This window comes from Tursiops truncatus, chromosome 1 (genome assembly GCF_011762595.2).
Source record: "Tursiops truncatus isolate mTurTru1 chromosome 1, mTurTru1.mat.Y, whole genome shotgun sequence".
NCBI classification, from domain to species: domain Eukaryota; kingdom Metazoa; phylum Chordata; class Mammalia; order Artiodactyla; family Delphinidae; genus Tursiops; species Tursiops truncatus.
In genome coordinates this window covers 75,069,122-75,091,590 of record NC_047034.1, presented here as the reverse complement: position 1 = coordinate 75,091,590, position 22,469 = coordinate 75,069,122, and the positions used below count along the sequence as shown (strand labels likewise).

The 22,469-nt window shown below is 41.0% G+C and overlaps 1 protein-coding gene across 1 annotated transcript; it reads left to right on the top strand.

The window, feature by feature from the left end:
* The first annotated feature begins 19,196 nt into the window (after window positions 1-19,196).
* Window positions 19,197-21,589, top strand: PSMB4 (proteasome 20S subunit beta 4). The gene is made up of 7 exons (XM_004328926.3): window positions 19,197-19,354; window positions 19,602-19,808; window positions 20,079-20,225; window positions 20,390-20,471; window positions 20,873-20,989; window positions 21,189-21,277; window positions 21,471-21,589. Exons 1-7 carry the CDS (start codon window positions 19,230-19,232, stop codon window positions 21,481-21,483), a joined length of 780 nt encoding a protein of 259 aa, XP_004328974.1. The 5' UTR covers window positions 19,197-19,229; the 3' UTR covers window positions 21,484-21,589.
* Window positions 21,590-22,469: the final 880 nt, after the last annotated feature.

The following is a 22,469-nucleotide window of genomic DNA, read 5'->3' as shown; positions in this document are numbered from 1 at the left end:
GTACTCCCTGAGCTGTGGAGTGAAAGTAAATATTTCTTCTCATTATGAAGGGTAGGGGGCTTGGGGGCAGGATGGGTCAACTGCCCAGGCTTGCGTGGGTGTGAAAAAATAAAAGCCTTAAATCTGAAAGAAAGAAAGAAATAAAGTGTACAGTTCAGTGGTTTTTAGTATATTCACAGGTGATGCAATCATCAACACAATTTAATTTTAGAATATTTTCATAATCTCAAAAAGAAAATGATATTCATTAGCAGCCACTTTCCATTCTCCACCCCCAGCCCTAGGCAACCACTCATCTATAGATTTGTTTTTTCTGGACATTTTATATAAATGGAACCATATAATATGTGGCCTTCTTTGTCTGGATTATTTCACTTTGCATGATGATTTCAAGGTCCATCCACATTGTAGCATGCATTAGTACTTCATTATATTTCATGGCCAAATAATATTCCATTGTTTGGCTATACCACATTTTGTTTATCCTTTCATCAGTTGATTGACATATGGGTTGTTTCCACTTTTTAGCGATTATGAATAATGCTACTATGAACATCTGTGAACTAGTTTTCCTATGGACATATGTTTTCATTTCTCTTGAGTATATATACGTAGGAATGGTGAGATATATTTTTCTGTTTGATTGAGGAGGGGGTTTCTTTCTCTTTCATGTTGGAGTCTTTCCTCAAATATCTAGTGATCCCTGGTGATCCTGTTTATATTTAAATCAGAATTTTCAGCATGTCCATCTCAGCCCAGACTTTCAAGGTAGCCGTTGCCTCCAAATTCTAAGATTTTTAGGATAAGACATTCTTGCTTTACCATCTTAAAACCAAAAGTCTTATGTACACCTTAAAAATTAATTACAGAAGCAATAATTATACATATTCTTTTTTAAAAATTACAGTAAAGCAAAAATCTCATTATAACTTCTTCCAACTCTATTTTCCTCTCCAGGGACCAAGTTATTCCCCTCACTCCAGCAAAACATACTTTCTGCTTTAATTCCATTTTGATTGGCAGATTTTCTTGATCTTTTTTGTTTGTTTGTTTTTGTGTTTGACTGTGCCACGTGGCTTGTGCGATCTTAATTCCCCAACAGGGATTGAACCCTTGCCCCCTGCAGTGGAAGCATGGAGTCCTAACCACTGGACCACCAGGGAATTTCCAAATCTTTTATTGCTTGGACATTTTTCAGATATTCCTTGAATTTTGCCCTGGAGTGTCATTATAAATAAGATTATGTAACAGTCACTTTCAACCGTCATCATGAGCCCATTAGCCCATTATATATACATGCCTAGTGTATTTCGTGTGTTTAAATTAACACAAATGGTATCACATCATTCATATCATTCTGTGGTTTGCCCTTTTCACACAACAATGTGTTATATGTTAGGTTCTTTCTCTTTAGCCACCTTGTAGTGTTTATTTGTAATAAATACATTGTATTTAATTTATTCATTTCCCCTTTGATGGGCATTTAGATGGTTTCCAATTCTTTGCTATTACAAATAATGCTTCAATAAACATCCTTGAATCTGTTTCCTTGTGCATATGTGTGATTGTCTATAGGTCATACAGTCAGTTAGCATGTATAGTTTTCAATTTTATTAGATGTTATCAAGTTGTTTCCAAAGTGCCTGCTTCAACGTACACTCCCATCAGCAGTCTATAAAAGTACCTTCCCCCATACCTTCTCCAACAGTTGATATTGCCAAATAATTCATTTCTGATAATCTTACTGGTGAAAAAATAGTATCTCCATATTTTAACTTGTGTTTTGTTAAGTGAGGATCTTTTATATTTTAATTTATCATTTGGATGTCTTTCCTATACATTGTTATTTATATTATTTCCTCATTTTCTTAGGATTGGTTATGTTTTTCCTATTGATATGTAAAAGTGTTCCGAATTAGAGTGTATTTGTTTCCCTGTCGCTTATATTTTACTTTGTAATAGTATCTTGGGTCATAAATTTTTTTTAAATTTTGGTATCAAATTTATTAATCATTTCCTTTACCGGTTTGAATCATGTTTTAGGAATTTATTTACTATCATAAAATATTCTCCCAAAATTAATGTATATATTTAATGTAATTTCAATTAGATTCAATTAGAATCCCAATATGATTTGGTGGGCTTTTTTAAAGTTTTTTTTAAATCATTTATTTATTTATTTTTGGCTGCGTTGGGTCTTCATTGCTGTGTGGGCTTTCTCTAGATGCGGCGAGTGGGGGCTACTCTTTGTTGTGGTGTGCAGGCTTCTCATTGCTGTGGCTTCTTGTTGCAGAGCGCGGGCTCTAGGCGCATGGGCTTCAGTAGTTGTGGCACACGGGCTTAGTTGCTCCGCAGCATGTGGGATATTCCCGGACCAGGGCTCGAACCTGTTTCCCCTGCATTGGCAGGCGGATTCTTAACCACTGCGCCACCAGGGAAGTCCTGGTGTTTTGTTTCTTTTTTAATTGGATAAAATGATCCCAAAGAAAGGATAAACAGGGAATTCCCTGGCAGTCCAGTGATTAGGACTCAGCGGTTTCACTGTCAGGGCCGGGTTCAATCCATGGTTGGGAACTAAGATCCTGCAAGCCACACGGCGTGGCCAGAAAGAAAGAAAGAATACTCCAAGCAGACAATGGATTAATATCCATAATATATCAAAAGCTCTTATAAATTAATTCAATATAAGAATGAACAAACAATATGAATAAACAATGCAGAGAGGAGAAAATTTTCTGCCAAGAAATAATGAAAAGATGCTTAAATTCACCATTAGTCCAGGAAATGCAATTTAAAGTAACAATGAGATATCACACTCCACCTTGTCAGAGACGCAAAAATTGTAAAAGAGCTATTACAGCTATTGCTGGCTGGGATTTGGAGAAAGGATATATATATATATTTGTTTGTTTGTTTGTTTGTTTGTTTGTTTGTTGTGGCCTCTCCCGTTGCGGAGCACAGGTTCCGGTTGCGCAGGCTCAGCGGCCGTGGCTCACGGGCCCAGCCGCTCTGCGGCATGTGGGATCTTCCCGGCCCGGGGCACGACCCCGTGTCCCCTGCATCGGCACGCGGACTCTCAACCACTGTGCCACCAGGGAAGCCCGAGAAAGGATATTTTTATCTTTAACTTTTGACAAAAGGTAACAAACTCAGAGATTTATATACTGAAAAAATCTTTTGTCTATAAATATTTCCTTATAGGCCTCTCATTATACCATTTTGTCTGGATTTATGTTTTACTTTAATTTTCATTTAGTTCTCATAATAATTCTATTCCTCAATATTTTTATGCTCTTCTGAATGGCATTCTATATTTCATTACATTTTAAGAGCATGTCCATTTACTCTCTTTGATTTTCTATATAGGCAATCATTTTGCCTCTCCACAATTTTTTCTTCTTTCTCAATTCCTATTCTTTTCTTTTTCCTTCCTCCCTCCCTCTTTCCCTCTGTTTTATTTATGAGGCTATTCTTCGTTGCGGTGTGCGGGCTTCTCATTGCGGTGGCTTCTCTTGTTGTGGAGCACAGGCTCTAGGTGGGCGGGCTTCAGTAGTTGTGGCACACGGGCTCAGTAATTGTGGCTCATGGGCTTTAGAGTGCAGGCTCGGTAGTTGTGGCGCACGGGCTTAGCTGCTCCACGGCATGTGGGATCTTCCTGGGCCAGGGCTTAAACCCGTGTCCCCTGCATTGGCAGGCGGATTCCTAACAACTGTGCCACCAGGGAAGTCCCAAACCTTTTATTTTTATTTTTCAGTTTTTTATTCTTTTAAATTAATTTTTATTGGGGTATAGTTGATTTACAATGCTGTGTTAGTTTCTGCTGTACAGCAAACTGAATCAGTTATACATATACATATATCCACTCTTTTAGATTCTATTCCCATATAGGTCATTTCAGAGTATTAAGTAGAGTTCCCTGTGCTAAACAGTATGTTCTTATTGCTGTAGTTATCTATTTTATATATAGTAGTGTGTATATGTCAATCCCAATCTCCCAATTTATCCCTCCCCCACCCTTTACCCCCTTGGTAACCGTAAGTTTATTTTCTACATCTGTTACTATATTTTGTAAATAGGTTCATTTGTACCATTTTTTTAGGTTCCACATATAAGTGATATCATATGATATTTGTCTTTCTCTGTCAGACTTACTTCACTCTGTATGACAATCTCTAGGTCCATCCATGTCGCTGCAAATGGCATTATTTCTTTCCCTTTTGTGGCTGAGTAATATTCCACTGTGTATATATATATATATATTTATATATATATATACCACATCTTCTTTATCCATTCCTCCATCGATGGACATTTAAGTGGCTTCCATGTTCTGGCTATTGTAAATAATGCTGCAATGAACATTGGGGCACATATATCTTTTTGAATTATGGTTTTCTCCGGATATATGCCCAGGAGTGGGATTGCTGGATCATATGGTAGCTCTATTTTTAGTTTTTTAAGGAACCTCCACACTGTTCTCTATAGTGGCTGTACCAATTTACCTTCCAACCAACAGTGTAGGAGGGCACTCTTTTCTCCACACACTCTCCAGCATTCATTGTTTGCAGATTTTTTGGCAATGGCCATTCTGACTGGTGTGAGGTGATACCAGTCAGTTTGGATTTGCATTTCTCTGATAATTAGTGATGTTGAGCATCTTTTCATGTGCCTCTTGGCCATCTGTGTTTTCATTGGAGAAATGTCTATTTAGATCTTCTGCCCATTTTTTGATTGGGTTGTTTGTTTTTTTGATGTTAAGCTGCATGAGCTGTTTGTATATTTTGGAGATTAATCTCTTGCTGGTTGCTTCATTTGCAAATATTTTCTCCCATTCTGTGGGTTGTCTTTTCATTTTGTTTATGGTTTCCTTTGCTGTGCAAAAGCTTTTAAGTTTAATTAGGTCCTATTTGTTTATTTTTGTTTTTATTTTCATTACTCTAGTTGGTGGGAATCTTTTAAAATAACCCCTTAGAGTTGAGGCCCACAAAGTTGGTGACCTCTGCCCCTTGCTTGCTACCTTGCTCTCTATGTCTTACTTGTTTGTGATGTGGGACAGAGAACTGACCTTTCCCTGGTTCATTGCGCATGCCCCTGTCCCCCCGCCCGTCCGTTTCTGGGAACTGTAAGTAATGTCTTGCGACTCCCTTTGTGTGAGTGGACTGAGACCGTGCCTTCAATCAAAACGACCCCAGGGTTTTACTTCCCCAAACTGTGAGCACAGATGCTGAAGGAGCTACCTGTTAACCTATGTGGGTGACTTGTGCCTCTTCATTCAGCAGGTCATAGTCTGCATAGTCTTAATTTAATACACAAGCTATGGGCCCCCCAACACAAAGAACAGAGGCAATAGAACTGGATGTGCAAATAGTTGGCTTTTCTTCTGGGCACTCCAGGAGATGAGCTTTCACAGCATGAGGGGTGCTCTGAATGGGATGGGTCAGGCCGGGTGGTTTGGGGAGAGCATGTGTTGTGAACATCTGCTTGCTCTTTTAAATTTAGGACTCTTAAATACAGTGAATCTATGAGTATGAATAAAAAATACTTCAATAAGTGGGATATTTTAATCATGTCTATTTCACTGGTCATTGCTACTCTCAAAAGCTTGTATACCTTTATTTTTATCAGTCACTTTATTAAATTCTCTTATAAATTTTTATAGTTTTTAATTGATTAGGATTTCTAGAAGTACAATCATATTTGAAAGTATAAATAATTTTATCTCTTATTTTCAAATATTTATGCCACTCTTTCCACTTTATTGTCTCATTGCTTCAGCTATAAGCTCCACAAAGGCAAGAATTTTATTCACTACTCTATAGACTGTTTGCCTAAAACAGTTCATAGCAAACACTCAATAAACATTTGTTGAATGAATAAATAAATCAGGTAAAATCTTCAAATTAACGTTGAATATTTATGCTAACAGTAGACTTCCCTCTTTAGTTCTTTTTTTTTTTTTGCCACGCCCTGCAGCATTTGGGATCTTAGTTCCCAGACCAGGGATTAAACCGGCGCCCCCTGCAGTAGAAGTATGGAATCTTAACCACTGGACTGCCAGGGAAGTCCCCTGGTCTAGTTCTTAATTTGAATACTTCAGCAGTTAATGTGTTTGTTGCTGGTTTTTGGCAAATAGACACTGTTATGTTTATGATTTCTATTTCTATTCCTATTTTGCATAGAGTTTTATTAGGAATGGCGGCTGATTTTCACACAGTGCTACTTTGGGGGTATCTATTGATACAATCTTATGGGTTCTCTCCCTTATTTTATTGATATAGTGAATTAATGTTGACAAAATTAGTAAAAAGTATTAAACTTAAAGTCCATGGTCTATATAAGGAAAAAGATGAAATCTTACTTTAAAGATCAAGAAATGCCTACGGAAAGGTAAACTATTTCTAGAAGGGAAAATTTAACATAAAAATGTCAATCCTTCTCAACTGATTAGTTTCCATTAAGAACCCCAATGGGGGATGTGGCCAGGATGGCAGAGTACGAAGACCCTGAGCTCACCCCCTCCCACAAGCACATCAAAACTGCAACATTTACAGAGCAACTATCCATGAAAGTGACCTCAGGACTAGCAGAAAAGATCTTCTACAGCTAAAAATATAAGGAAGGAACCACAAAGAGACAGGAGGGGTAGAGAGGTGGAGATGGGGGTATAGTCAAGGCCCATACCCCTGGGTGGGCAACCCACAAACAGGAGGATAATTATAATTGCAGAGGTTTTCCCTAAGAAGCAAGGGGTCCAGGCCCCACGTCGGACTCCCCAGGCCAGGGGGTCCTGCATCAGGAAGACAAGTCCCCAGAACATTTGGCTTTGAAGACCAGCAGGGCTTGCTTTTGGGAGAGCCAGAGGGATGTAGGAAATAGACCCCACTCTTAAAGGGCACACACAAAATCTCACATACTCCGAGACCCAGGGTAGAAGCAGTGATTTGAGAGGGTCAGACCCACTTGCTGATCTCAGAGAGCCTCCCAGAGAGGCAGGATGCAACTGAAATTCACCCTGGGGACATACATGCGGCAGCAGCTGGTTTTGGGAGTGCATTCCACCACAAGGACACTCGTGGTGGTAAGGACCATTTTAGAATCTTCCCTCCACCTTATTAGTGCCGGCCCTGGCCCTGCCCACCAGCCAGTTGGCACCCATCCTGGGATGTCCCAGGCCAAGCAGTTAGCTAAATGAGGACACAGTCCCACTCACCAGCAGGCTAGTTGCGCTAGGACCCCCTGAGTCCCCAGCTGCCTGGGGACATGGCCCCACATATCAGGGGGCCCAGGACCCAGACCTTCCCACTAGTGTACCTGCATTAGCCCTGGGTCCCTTGCAGTTAGCCATCAGACCCAGCCCTGGAACCTGGCCTCACCCACCAGCAGGCCACCACCAGCTCCAGGTCACTCCAGACCCTGCAGCCAGCCATGTCAGGAATTGGCCCTTCCCACCAGCAGGCTGACAACAGTCCCTGAACCTCCCTCCAGGCTACGGTCCAGCGCATCAGCAGTCTGACACTAGCTCTGAAACCCCTGGGCCTGTAGCCAATCACACCAGGACCTGGTTCCACCCACCTGTGGGCTGGCACCAGGACTGGGATTCCCCTGGCCATGTAGCCAGCTACAGCCAGGACCCGGCCCCAACCACCATCAGTTGGCAGCCTCCACACAAGGCAGGGCCTGGCAACCAACCAGACCAGGGACCAGCCATGTCTACCAATGCCCCCAAAGTAGTCAGCCAGACACAACAGAAGGACCCACGCAGCACATGTAGAGAGCAACCCTAAAGCATATAGCTCTGGTGACCAGAGTGGAGTGTGCTGCTGGGCCCCAAAGGAGATTTCCTACATAAGGTCACTTCTTCAAGATTGGGAAACATAAACAACCTACCAAACACATAGAAATAAAAACAGCAAGTTAGGCAACATGAGGCAACAATGGAATATGTTCCAAATGAAGGAATAAGAAGAAACGCCAGAAGAAAAACTAAGTTAAGTGGAGATAAGCAATCTACCAATAAAGAGTTTAAGGCAATACTGATAAAGATTCTCAAAGAACTCAGGAGAAGAATGGATGAACAGAGTGAGAAGTTAGAAGTTTTTAACAAAGAGTTAGAAGATATAAAGAAGAACCAAACAGAGCTGAAGAATACAATAACTGAAATAAAAAATAACACTAGAAGGAATCAATGGTAGATTAAATGATACAGAGGAACAGATCAGCAAACTGGAAGATAGAGTAGTGGAAATCATTCAAGCTGATCAGAAAAAAAGAAAACAGAATTTTCAAAAATGAAGACAGTTTAAGAGACCTCTGGGAAAACATCAAGCATACTAACATTCACATTATAAAAGTCCCAGAAGGAGAAGAGAGAGAGAAACGTACAGGGAACATATCTGAAGACATAATAGCTGAAAACTTCCCTAACTTGGGAAAGGAAACAGACATCTAGGTCCAGGAAGCACAGAGAATCCCAAATAAGATCAACCCAAAGAGGACCACACCAAGACACACTGTAATTAAAATAGCCAAAATTAAAGATAAAGAAGGAATATTAAAAACAGCACAGGAGGACTTCCCTGGTGGTGCAGTGGTTACGAATCCGCCTGCCAATGCAGGGGACACGGGTTCGAGCCCTGGTCCAGGAAGATCCCACATGCCGTGGAGCAACTAAGCCTGTGCGTCACAACTACTGAGCTTGTGCTCTAGAGCCTGTGAGCCACAACTACTGAAGCCCACGCGCCTATAGCCCGTGCTCTGCAACAGAGAAGCCAGAGCAATGAGAAGCCTGCACACTGCAATGAAGAGTAGCTCCTGCTCGCCGCAGTTAGAGAAAGCCTGCGCACAGCAACGAAGACCCAATGCAGCCCCCAAATAAATAAATATATTTTAACAAATAAAAATAATAAATTAATTAATTTAAAAAAACAGTAAGGGAAAAACAACAAGTTATATACAAGGGAAATCCCATAAGGCTATCAGCTGACTTTTCAGCAGAAACTCTGCAGGCCAGAAGGGAGGGGCATGATATAATTAAAGTGATGAAAAGGAAAAAACCTACAACCAAGAATACACTACCCAAAGGCTTTCATTCAGATTTGAAGGCAAGCTCAAGTTTTACAGATAAGCAAAAGCTAAAAGAGTTTGGCACCATGAAATCAGCTTTACAAAAAATGTTAAAGGGTAGTTTAATAATAGTTCATTTTAGGGAAATATTTTTTCTTCAAAGATAAAGTAAATGTCAAATGATACAAATATGTCTTTCCAAAATTAATAATCTCCTTCTCCACTGGCCCCAGGTAAACAATGTTAGCAATTTGGTAGATGTATTTCCATGTATTTCCACCCAGCCACTCCGTGGCATGTGGGATCTTCCCGGACCGGGGCACGAACCCGTGTCCCCTGCATCGGCAGGCGGACTCTCAACCACTGCACCACCAGGGAAGCCCTTAAATTTTGTTTTTAACATCTAAAACCAACTTTATTGATGTATAACTTATGTACACTAAAATTCACTAATGGGTGAGTTTGTTTTCTACTGTACACTTTTCTGTATTTGTACATCATAAAAACAAAGTACAGGATTCTGGAACAACGATGATTACATAGTTTTTGAATCTCACCCAATTCTCTCATAAAAACAGAACAACTAGACAGCAAAGCCAAAATCCCATCAACAGCATTTCCAACAAGTACAAAATGACATGACAAGGTATCCCCATGAATCCAAAAACAAGTGAGTGGGGACAAACCACCAACAGTTAAAAGACCGGCGTGGTGTCAGCATTTGTGTGGGAGAGAGTAGAGTGAAACACTGGGGCCTCTGACACACCTGAGAACAGCAGACCCCAAAAAAGCCAACAGATATTCACAGGAAAGGACAACAGGGTAATTTGAAAACAGCAGTTCAAACAGAGCAGGGCTTTGCCCAGTCCAATAGCTGACACATGCAAGGAGTCCATGGTAAGGTCTGAAGAGGCTGGAGTAGTCTAAGTCCCAGGAACTCTCCAACTGACCAGCAAGGCTCCTGCTAGAACAGGGTTCCACACTGAGGAGAAAATGATGGAAGTAGAATAAAAATTAATTAAAACAGGACAACAGAGCCACACGAAGAGAAGGAAGCTCTGGATGAAAGTGGAAAAGAAGAACAAAGCTAGGAAATCTTGAGAGAGCAACTGGTCATGTTTTTGAAAATTACACAAAAAGAACAGCAGAGGGAGCTCTGTGAAGTTAGAAAAGCTATCCTGAACCTTGCCTCCTAAAAGTTCAGGAAAACAAATGTTTCCAAAAGAAAAGAGGGTCAAAGGATCGAGGGCAAATCCCACACAGTTATTACAAAAATAAAGAGAATAAGAAGCAGAATAACATCTCTACTGACAATGAAATCACGCCAGACAGTCATGTCCACGAGCAAAACAGACCGTCATCCACCATTTCAAAATGAGCTGAAAGATACTGTGAAAATAATGTAAGAAATAAAAGAACAACAGAAGTCAGAATTTGAAAATGCAGCTATTAGGTGACTAAACTCGGGAAAGAACTGGAAATAAAAGAAAAAATCTGGGACTTCCCTGGTGGTCCAGTAGTTTAGAATCCCCCTTCCAATGCAGGGGATGCGGGTTCAATCTCTGGTTGGGTAAGTAAGATCCCACATGCCGTGGAGCAACTAAGCCTGCACGCTGCAACTACTGAGCCTGTGCACCACAACTAGATAGAAGCCCAAGAAGCCCGTGTGCCGTATGAAGAGCCTGAACACCACAACTAAGACACGACGCAGCCCAAAATAAATATTTTTAAGAAAGGAAAAAAATCTCTTCAGAAATGAAGACTAAATTAAAAGGAATATAAGACTAAGTAAATATAATAGATAATGCCTTAAGAGAAACAGAAAGTAAAATTTTTTTAAGTTGAAAATAAATGAAGGGATATAGAGAATACATACTAAAAGCTAAAATCAAGGAAAAAAAATTAAACCACTACATATTGAAATAACACACTGCATATATAAGATTATCAACTCAGAATGACCAACATAGTCCTGTTCTAGTAAAATTATTGAACTTTAAGGAAAAAATTATTATTTCATCATGTAGGCAAAAAGAGCAAGTGACCTAGAAAAGGGGGAAAATTATATTGTCATTAGACTGTTTGACAGGAACAATTTATGTCAGAGAAATTAGGGTAACATAACTAAGATATACTTAAGGCAAAAAAATGTAAGCTAAGGGTTTTTTTTTGTTTGTTTTTTGGCCACACCACAAGGCATGAGGGACCTCCTGACCATGGATTGAACCTGTGCCCCCTGCAGTGGAAGCATGGAGTCTTAACCACTGGACCACCAGGGAAGTCCCAAGGCTAAGGGTTTTATACCCAGCAAAATTGACTTGGGGTGCGGAGAAAAGGGAATCCTCTTGCACCGTTGGTGGGAATGTAAATTGATACAGCCACTATGGAGGTTCCTTAAAAAACTAAAAATAGAATTACCATATGACCCAGAAATCCCACTACTGGGTATGTACCCAGAGAAAACCATAATTCAAAAAGACACATGCACTCCAATGTTCATTGCAGCACTATTTACAATAGCCAGATCATGCAAGCAACCTAAATGCCCATCGACAGACGAATGGATAAAGGAGATGTGGTACATATATACAATGGAATGTTACTCAGCCAAAAAGGGAAAGAAATTGGGTCATTTGTAGAGACATGGATGGACCTAGAGACTGTCATACAGACTGAAGTTAAGTCAGAAAGAGAAAAACAAATATCGTATATTAACGCATATATGTGGAATCTAGAAAAAATGGTACAGATGAACCGGTTTGCAAGGCAGAAATGGAGACACAGATGTAGAGACCAAATGTATGGACACCAAGGGGGTAAAGCCAGGGGTGGTGGGGGTGTTGGGGTGGGATGAATTGGGATATTGGGATTGACATGTATACACTAATATGTATAAAACAGATAACTAATAAGAACCTGCTGTATTAAAAAATAATAATAAAATTTTTAAAAAATTGACTTGGAAGTTTGAAGGGCACACACAACTGTTACCAGTATTCAATAATTAAGAGAATGTAGATTCCATGAGCCCTCCCTGAAGGATCTAGAAAAAAACTTTACAAACAAAATGATTAGAGCAACATCAACATAAGGATTGGTGGTAAGCCAGAGATAGATAGATGAGATATAAATATATGTATAACTTGTAGAACTAAGAATAAATATATCTGTATGTTTTCCTTTTCCTCTAACCCTTCCTTTTGTGAACAATTTAGTCCAAAGCCATTAAGTGGGACCAAGCAAGGGAGGCAAAGGTGTGAAGCAGAAAATGGTGCAGAGCCACAGTGGCCCAGCATGAGATGTGAGGAAGACGTCTAAGCAGGGAGGTGGCAGCGACAGTGACCTGATGTAGGTTGTTGGAGCCACAGTAGGATAAAGGGGGTGTGTACTTGGAGAGATGGTCCATAGTAAGGTATGGGAGCCTGAGTCGGGTACAGAGAAAATCTTCATGAGGGGATGGTGCAGTAGGATGTTGGAGCTGGAGCAGAGTGAGGAGGGCATTGGTGAAGGGATGGAGTTGGTGGCAGTGATGGGAGATTGGTTATGCATAAGGGAATTGATTTACATATATAGAGAGGATAATGGGAGCCAGGTTTCTCACTTTCACTTTCAGAAAAGGGAATAACAAATATGGAAAGGGAGAAAGTTAGAATATGTTATGTCCAGTAGTGTTGAATTGAAATTGGAGATACTGGTGTAAAGTTGTAGTTTTCAGTGGATAGATAACTAATAAGTTATCTACTATCTACTAATAAATAGATAGATATAGAAATAAATATTGATGTAAATGTATGTGCATAGCTCTCTCCACTGAGAAGTATTGGGGACAGCAATATCTCTGTAATGAGCTCACCTAGGGACTAAATCTTGGTTTCTAAATACCAGTCTCAGGAATTCCCCGGCAGTCCAGCAGTTAGAACTCTGTGCTCTCACTGCCAAGGGCCCGAGTTCGATTCCTGGTTGGGGAACTAAAATCCCACAAGCTGCTCGGCCAAAAACAAACAAACAAACAAAAAACCAAAAAAAGGAATAAATACCAGTTTCTACTAAAAGGAATCAAGGCCCTTTGGAGAAATGACTGATTCCAGGGCTGGTGCAGAGAAAGTATGAGCCTGGAACATCCTGTTTTGCCAAAAAGTAACGATGTGCTCAAATAATGATGGGGACATGTGAAAAGGACCCAGAAGCCAGTTTTCTTTAAAATTGATTTTTATTGGAGTATAGTTGATTTACAATGTTGTTAGAAGCCAGTTTGAAAAGGCTCTCACTGGCCAAATCTGGAATAATTTGAGCATCAGAATGAATGTTTAAATCTATGAGTTCATAAAAATACAAAAAATGCTAACTGGTCACATTTAGATAACGATGGGGCAAAATCATTTTAAAAGTCTTTAAAGAGAAAGAATAAAGCATTTATCTGACATTTCTTATATGAGCTTAACACTGGGTAACCAAAAAAGTAGATGAGAAAAGTGTCCCCTTATGGAAATATTCACGTTAATGAATGAAAACAAAGTTATAGAATTAGAATATCATTATTGTGCAATACCAAATGAATTAACTGAACAGAAGCAATTGCTAACATCACAAGAAAAAGAGACAACCAGACACAATGGGCCTCCTGGTGAAAAAACACACCACCACTTACCGTCTTGCCAAAGGCATCAAACCTGAGTCTGAACAGACCTCTGGATTGAGCTGTCCACGTGCAGGAACTGCAGAGGACTGAAGAACATGTTGAACTAAACTATTAGTATGCAATCAGCAAAACCCAGACTGTGGGCAGAAAGCAGGGTATACAGATCAAACATCCTGGGGTCTTTAACAGATACACTGTTATGGAAAGAAAGGGCTAGAGGAGGAAATCTGTAGATTAAAAAACTCAAAATACATATAAAATCAAATAAATGGGAAATCTGAAGTATAGTGTTCAGGGAAGCACACTTGGATGACGAAACTATAAAGAAATCCAAGGGGATAATTATCATAAAAGTCAGGATAGTGGTTATTTTCTAGAAGAGGGAAACAATTGTGATTGGAACTGGGCTAGCTGGAGAAGTTCCATTTCTTGATTTAGATGGTAGTTTCAAGGGTGTTGGCCTTAAAGTAATTCAAGTCATGTATTTGTTTTGTGTGATTTTCTATATGTGTGTTTTATTTTTCAGTTATAAAGGTAAAAAAAAACAAATCATGGACTTCTGATTCCATATGTGGTAGGCTGATAATGGCTTCTCAAGATATATCCACAGCCTAATCCCTGGAACCTGTGAATGCTACCTTTTTTGAAAAATAAGAAAAAAGGTTTTTATTTGGAAAAAGGGTTTTTTTTTTTTTCTCCTCCAGATGTGATTAAACTAAGGATCTTTAAATGAAGAGACTATAATGCATTACGTGGGTGGGCCCTAAATGTAACCACAGTGTCCTTATAAGAGAAAAGCAGAGGGGGATTTGACCAAGAGGAGAAGGTGAGAAGAAGATGGAGAGAGATTGGAGTTATGTACCCACATGCCAAAGAACACCAAATAATGCCAGAAGCTAGAAGAGGCAAGGAATGAATCCCCCTCCAGACCCTCCAGAGGGAGTGTGGCCCTGATGTTGCCTTGCTTTCAGATTCTGGCCTCTAGAATTGTGAGAGAATACATTTCTGTTGTTTTAAGCCACTAAGATTGTGGTTATTTGCTATAGCATCCACAGGAAACCAATACACCAATACACCAATAAACCAATACAGGTAAGCTGTAGGTCATGGCAGGTCAGTCTTCCTCCTGCAATAAGAAGCTAGAAAAACTACAAAAACCATGTTGTTTAAAGGCAACAAGGGGATGTCAAAGGAATGAGGACTAGATCAAGTAAAATTCCAGAGACAGGAGAATGTTTCTGAAGTGAGCTGAGCACAGGCTGAAGATAAGGCCTAACCTAGACAGAATGCCTCTGCTTGGGGAAAAGAAATCACCAAAGACTTTGATGGTCATGCAATGCTGGAGTGACGAGTTAAAATTTTAAAGGGCCTCTAATGATGTCTAGTTTTATCTATGGAAAATTTGCGGAACTCCTGGAATGTTCATGAGGCTGGAGAGTTGGGTTAAAAGCTTCTAAAAGGCACAATGAACCTCCCACAGTCTCGCATTATTGATTAGGAAGTGAAGACCTGCTGAGGCAGGGAAAGGAGAAGAGCCTCAACTACTCAACTGGTCTCCTCCTCAAGATATTTGCCAGATTTTGAGACTCCCTGGAACAGAAGCCTGCAGAGCTGGCTCAATCTTCTTCAGCACTTCAGAGCTAAGGAGATGAATACCTGCCCAGCTTTCAGTCAAAAGATTGTGAGGAACATGCCTGAAGAATATGGATGAACCAGACTGAAACAGCAACCCAACCCTGAGACAGCCTAATCCTTGACTGGATTGAGGTGAATCAGTCCCTCACCCTATCTGCCTAATAGGAAAAAGTGAGAGCCCTCTCTGGTGGAAGAGAACATGATATGGAGCCTTCTGTAGTTATTCATAATTTCTGGCAAACAATAAAAAAGCATGAGACTTGTAAAGAGAAAAAAAAATATGACCAAAATGAAAAGAAAAAAAAATATAAAAAGACTCATAGATGATCCAGATACTAAAATTAGCATACAAGAATTTAAAAATAACAATGATTAATATGTTAAAGAAAATAGCAAAAATTATGGACATATAAATGAAAATGAATTTTAACAGAAAATTGGAATCTATAGAAAACTCAAATGGGGCTTCCCTGGTGGCACAGTGGTTGACAGTCTGCCTGCTGATGCAGGAGACATGGGTTCGTGCCCTGGTCCAGGAAGATCCCACATGCTGCGGAGCGGCTGGGCCTGTGAGCCATGGCCGCTAAGCCTGCGTGTCCAGAGCCTGTGCTCCGCAACGGGAGAGGCCACAACAGTGAGAGGCCCGCATACCACAAAAAAAACCCCAAAAAACTCAAATGGACATTCTAGAACTGAAAAACAAACAAAAAGCCAAAATCTGAAATGTAAGGGTTTAACAGCAGATTGGGCACAGAATTAGAGAACTGGAAGATAGGTCAGTAGAAAACATCCAAACTGAAACACAGAGATAAAAAAGAATGGAAAACAAAAAGAAAGTAAGAAGCATAGGAGACATGCTCAAATATCTAGCACATGTTTAACTGGAATCTTAAAAAAGAGGAGAGAATATTGGGAAAAAGCAATATTTAAAGAGATAATGGCTGAGAATTTTCCAAAACTGATGAAAGATATCAAACCACAGATTCAAGAAGCTCAGCAAACTCAAGCAGGATAGGTACAAATAAAACCATGGCTAGGCATATCCTAGTAACACTGTTGAACATCAGAGACACTGTTGGGTATCTTAAAAGAAGTCAGAAGAAAAAAGCCCCATTATCTTCAAAGAAACAACAGTATGACTAACAGATGACTTCTCAACAAAAACAATGGAAGCCAGAAGAAAATGAAATAACATATTTAAAGTTCCAAAAGAAAATAACTGTCCACCTAGAATTCTATACCAAAAGGAAAAAAATGCCATAAAATATAAAATTTAAAGATATCTTTACCAAAACAATCTTGAAAAAGAAGAATAATGTCTTGTACAGTCTGATTTCAAAACTTACTACAAAGCTACAGTAATCAAAACAGTGTGGTGCTGTCATAAAGACAGACATATAGACTATGTGGAATAAAATAGAGAACCCAGAAATAAACCCTCACATATGATCAATGATTTCAACAAGGGTGCCAAGACCATTCAATGAGGAAAAGACAGTCTTTTCAACAAACGATGTTGAGAAAACTGGATACCTACGTGTATAAGAATGAAGTTAGACACTTACCTTACACCATAGACAAAATTTAACTCAAAATGGCTAAGAGATCTAAACATAAGGACTAAAAGTACAAAACTCTTAGAGGAAAACATAGTGGAAACGCTTCTTAACATTGCATTTGGTAATGATTTCTTGGATATGACATCAAAAGTATGGATATGATATCAAAAGTATGGGCAACAAAAAAAGATAAACAGGACCACATCTGAATCTGAATCTTCTGTGCATCAAGGGATACTGTTGAAAGACAATCTGTTTCTGCTTTTGTGGAACTTTTGCTTTAGCAAGTCAGTCTTTAGACAAGTGTGACACATCCTGCAAGAGAGATATTGCAGAACTGAATTATAGAGGATGTAAAATTACAAAAATCCTCAGGGCATACCCACAGGGTAGTGCAGCCATGGACAAGCTAGACACATTTTCTTTCTCATATTTCTGTTACAGCCCCCTGGAGCCAGGCCCTGAGCAGGTCAAAAATGATCCTTAACTCTTTTGGAGTTGAAGTTTCAAATACCACTTCTAAAATATGGAGCAGTGAAAATGTTTGTGAGGTGGTGATGATGGTGATTATTAATTCCAATTTAGTCTAGTGTTATTCTTTTCTGAGAATTTCAAGACATTCCCCATAACCAGAGATACCCTGACATGATACAAAACCAGTCTGATGATTATTGACTTAAAAGCTCGAACACTGGTGAGAGCTAAATACTAATTAAACTCGAAGTAATAGCCAACCATAGAAAACTGGGCAAACTTAAAAATGCTTCAAAAAGAGAAGAAACTTCTTATAAGTTTCCCTTTAAGTTTAAGTTTCCCCTTCAGTTTAACTTATGTCTTGTTTTCATCTTAGCACAAAAGACATGCTGGTCACCTTCCTCTGAATATTGTATCATCAAATGTTAGTGGTTTGCTTTCCCTGTCATCCTACTCCCAGGCTGAATGATTCTAGATCCTTTCACTTTTCTTCTTTTAGACTCTGTGGAATTTGACCACCTGCCTGATCTCTGGAACTGGTACTGGCCCTACCAGAGCCTTAATCTAGGGACCTTGAAAGGAGTGAGACAAGAAACCAGCAAGCCACCTCAGGCCACTTCTAAACAAGGATATAGCCAATTAATTGATGGCTAATTGCTTTAAAGTTCATATGAAGAGGACTCTGGTAGCTATGAAAGTGAAGTATTCAAGCAGTTTTGGAGGAATCCCAGTAAGCCTTTTGTCATCACAAATGACACCTGCTATTTGTCCAGGTAAGCCTCAGAGAGGTCCAAGAGTCACCTGGAATATGGGGTTTGCGAGAACGTGGCTATTACTTTGAAGAAAAAATCTACTATCTAGTTTTCAAGTCCCAAAGGTGATACAAAGAGCATCATTTGGGTGCCTCTGACACAAGATCTTGACCCTTCCCTTTCCAAGGTTTCATGACCTAATAAAATATTTTATTTCAATTAGGCTAAAATATTTTGCATTGCTTTGGTTCAAATTAACTCAGGGAGTTTTAAAAAACAAAACTGATTTGGTTTCCTGCTGAGTGAAAAATTTTGAATCTAGTTGTGAAGGGAGTTGTGGCAAAGTAGTGGTTTTAGGTTTAGTGTTTGATTCTAGACACTGCTTCCAGCCCTTGCTACAGAACCACATTGAGAAGGGAACGCCTGTAATTTAGTTACACTCCCACAGTCAATGGAATTTTTCTGATGTTTAAGAGGCAGGTAAGAGCCTTTGACAATTAGGAAACTTTCAGAGATTTGTACAAGGTCCTACAGAGTGAGTGATCCATCTGAGATATCATACACCCCAAGGTACGCGCAACTGTATGATTCCTATTTTAATTGAGTTTGAAGACTCAGATCTTCTACTACTTGCTGTGTAATCGGGTAAATCACTACACAAGTCTCGGTTTCTTATATATAAAATGGGTCGAATATGCCACATGATCCTGGGTTCACTGTTAGTTTCGTGTGGGTTTTTTGTTTTTCATAAGGATCCAAAAAGGAAAGGAGAATTTCTGCTTCCTCGCTCAGCGTCAGCGTCTTGAAGTGCCCCGCCCTCCCATCCACCCACGACCCATACCCATCTCCCACACCACCCACCCCTTCCTTGAATTTGTGCGTCAGAATACTGTTCTAGTCCAGACTCTACCGCGATGTGATACGACGTCTGGCAACTCCACATCTCTGGGTTTTGGTCGCCACCCGGGACACTGGTACGGTCGGCACTGACCCTATCAACATGGCAGCTGGAAGTAGCTTGCAGGAAGAAGAAAGGTGTGGCACTGAAGGATCACTTCCGCTTCCGTCGGCGCCAACGCTTTCGTTTCCCGTGCTACCGTGACTAAGATGGAAGCGCTTTTGGAGTCGCGGTGCGGACCGGCCCCTGGGCAGTTTTACCGCATCCCGCCCACTCCCGGTTCCTCTGTGGATCCGGCGTCCGCGCTCTACGGGGGTCCGATTACGCGCACCCAGTAAGCTCTCGGCGCCTTAGCCTGCGCAGGGGGAGGGACCGTGGGGCCTGGTGCGGCCGGCAGGTTCTGGAAGCCGGGGAAGGCGAAGGGGGCACCCCGGGGCGCGCTAACGGCGGGGGAGCTCGGGAAGGAGGGTCCCGGAGAATGAAAGGAGCCGTTGAAAGTCAGAGGCGGAACCCACAACGCGGGAAGCGGGCTCAGGCTCTCCCCCCGCGCCGCTCCTCTCCAGACCACCCTCTCTCTCCAGGAACCCCATGGTGACCGGGACCTCGGTCCTGGGCGTCAAGTTTGAGGGCGGAGTGGTGATTGCAGCAGACATGCTGGGCTCCTACGGCTCCTTGGCTCGTTTCCGCAACATCTCTCGCATTATGCGAGTCAACAACAGCACCATGCTGGGTGCTTCCGGAGACTACGCTGATTTCCAATATTTGAAGCAAGTTCTCGGCCAAATGGTGTAAGTCATCTCGAGAATAGGAGTAGTTTCCAAGTGGGGAGGGGAATACACTGTTTTTTATCCCCTCAAGAAGTTCTAGGGTGGAGAAACTTGAAGCTGCAGCAGAGGACAGGGAGACTTGGCGTGGAAGATTTGAGAATGTTTGCAAATAAGTAGTTTATTTTAGTTTATTTTAGTTTAAATGGGGAAGATTGTGGTAACATCTTTTGGGGGTGGATGGAAACCCCGACTTCCGTTCTCTCCCTTTTTTCACAACCAATTCTTTTTAAGGATCGATGAGGAGCTGTTGGGAGATGGACACAGCTATAGCCCTAAAGCTATTCATTCATGGCTGACCAGGGCTACGTACAGCCGGCGCTCCAAGATGAACCCCCTGTGGAACACCATGGTCATTGGAGGCTATGCTGATGGAGAGAGGTTGACTTGAATGCAAATAACTCATTTCCTTGACTACCCAATCTGTAGTGCCCGTGTATGTCTGTCTCTTCCCCCTGAGTGACTCCCACTTCTACCTCAGACCCCATGGTCCCTTCCTACAGCTAAGATACAGAAACCTAAGATGACCTATTGTGTCCTGTTAGCTTCCTGGGTTACGTGGACATGCTTGGTGTAGCCTATGAAGCCCCTTCGGTGGCCACCGGTTATGGTGCATACTTGGCTCAGGTAAGTAGCCAATTGAGGGATGAGGGATAGAAGACAGAAGGCAGGGGGGGTTAGTGGTTGTCTGCTTGTTCTACCCTTGAAATTCTGACATGAGGAACAGGCTAGGATCTGTACTGCTGGGCGGATGGTTTTCTTTTTGGTCCAGAGGCCATAATGACACAGTGGGGTATGTCCTGGAGGGAGTCAGTATACATGTGCTAAGAGAGGACACCCTAGAATTTCCCCTTCAAGTGGGTCTTAGCACAAGTAAGCAGAGTTCATTTTGCTGAGGCAGTAGGTGGAATGTCGCCTTTTCACTCATTTATGATTCTTTTCACACTGTGGATTTGCGACAAATCGCCTGGTATTCAGCTCGTGATATCTCCCATGTTCCCCCCCACCCCCACCCCCGATATCCCTAGCCTCTGCTGCGAGAAGTTCTGGAGAAGAAGCCAGTGCTGAGCCAGACTGAGGCCCAAGAGCTAGTGGAACGCTGCATGCGAGTACTGTACTATCGAGATGCCCGTTCTTATAACCGGGTGAGAAGTGTGAATAATAAGTGATGCGGAGCTAATTGGCAGGCTTTGCAATCCCCGAGTCTCTAAACTTTGAAGCAGAGTGCCCCATTTCTGTGTCTCCTGTTTTCACCTTTGGGAAAGACCCTCCACTTGACCTTTGACCAGGGACTTCTTTCACATAAGGGTTGGCATTTTCATTGAGATCTCTGCTTTCTTTCAGTTTCAAATCGCCACTGTAACTGAAAAAGGTGTTGAAATAGAGGGACCCCTGTCTGCAGAGACCAGCTGGGATATTGCCCACATGATCAGGTGATTGAAATTAAAATTACAGTAGAAGAGATAGTTGGGAGATTCCTTGGTTGCAGTAAGCTTTGTTTTTCCGGAGGTCTCAACCAAAAAATTCTCTGGGTGGCAAGGGTTTGGGCTGAGGATAGAGCTGCTTTTACGAATTGATTCCTCACTCTATGGCTTCACCATTTTATTATGATCTCTTCCTTTTTAGTGGCTTTGAATGAAATACAGAGGCATTATCCAGAACTGAAGTTGTACCCTTCTTCTAACTTTGAACTTGGCTGGTTCAAAGGTACTATTCTTTTGTAAAATAAATCCTTTGAAACACTTGCTGAGTGGTTGTACTGTTTGACTAGGTCACACCAAGAGTGAAACTGCTAAGTACTGCTGTGTGCCATCTCCCTCCCTGGTCAGAGAACCCTTTGGTTCTTGGTTCTGGTAGCATATATATAGAACGGTCTGCATGATAATACCAAAGACCCATTACTGTCTTCATCTGGGTCTGTACGGAAGGCTGCTTTGTACAGAAGTCAGACTTAATCTTTGTGTGGTAACATAATTAGCTTTTAACATTTTTCTTCAATGTTTTCACCCATGCACTAGTCTAAAATACAGACTTTCTGGTTAATGTTGGCTCTATATGTGATTTTAGTTAAAACATCATTTCAAAGATGGAAATGTAACATCTCGTAGAGCTGTATAAGGTTACTCCCAAACTGGAACTAACAGCCTTGATCCCACACCCGTCCAACCTCCTCACCCTTCATGGGGAATACTAAGTAATTTCGACATTTAAGCTAAGTCTTCTACTAATTTCTAGCACTGTCAGAAGACCTCTTACAAGTATTGTGTTCACTAAGTCCTGGGTGTAGTGGTGAGTCAAATCAGTTGGGGTTATTAGCCAGTTCCATCACCAGGATGGCGTTAAACCCGAATTTTAAAAAACACCCTGGGTGATTCTGATGCATATCCTCTCTAAACCTCTTTTTGAGAAACTAGTATAGGCAGTAAACGCCAAAACTATTACAGGCATATCTTGTTTATGCTTTGCAGATACTGCAGTGTTGTTTTACAAACTGAAGGTCTGTGTCCACCCTGCATTGAGAAAGTCTTGGTGCCATTTTTCCAGTAGCATTTGCTTACTTTGTGTCTATGTCACATTTGGTGATTCTTGCAATATTTCAAACTTTTTCATTATTTTATTTGATAT

What these genes read in the sequence shown, in the direction of transcription:
- PSMB4 (XM_004328926.3), top strand. Translation starts at nt 19,230, where the DNA reads ATGGAAGCGCTTTTGGAGTCGCGGTGCGGACCGGCCCCTGGGCAGTTT. An exon ending in GGTCCGATTACGCGCACCCA is followed by an intron (nt 19,355 to 19,601) that starts GTAAGCTCTCGG and finishes CTCTCTCTCCAG; the next exon opens with GAACCCCATGGTGACCGGGA. An exon ending in ATGGTGCATACTTGGCTCAG is followed by an intron (nt 20,472 to 20,872) that starts GTAAGTAGCCAA and finishes CGATATCCCTAG; the next exon opens with CCTCTGCTGCGAGAAGTTCT.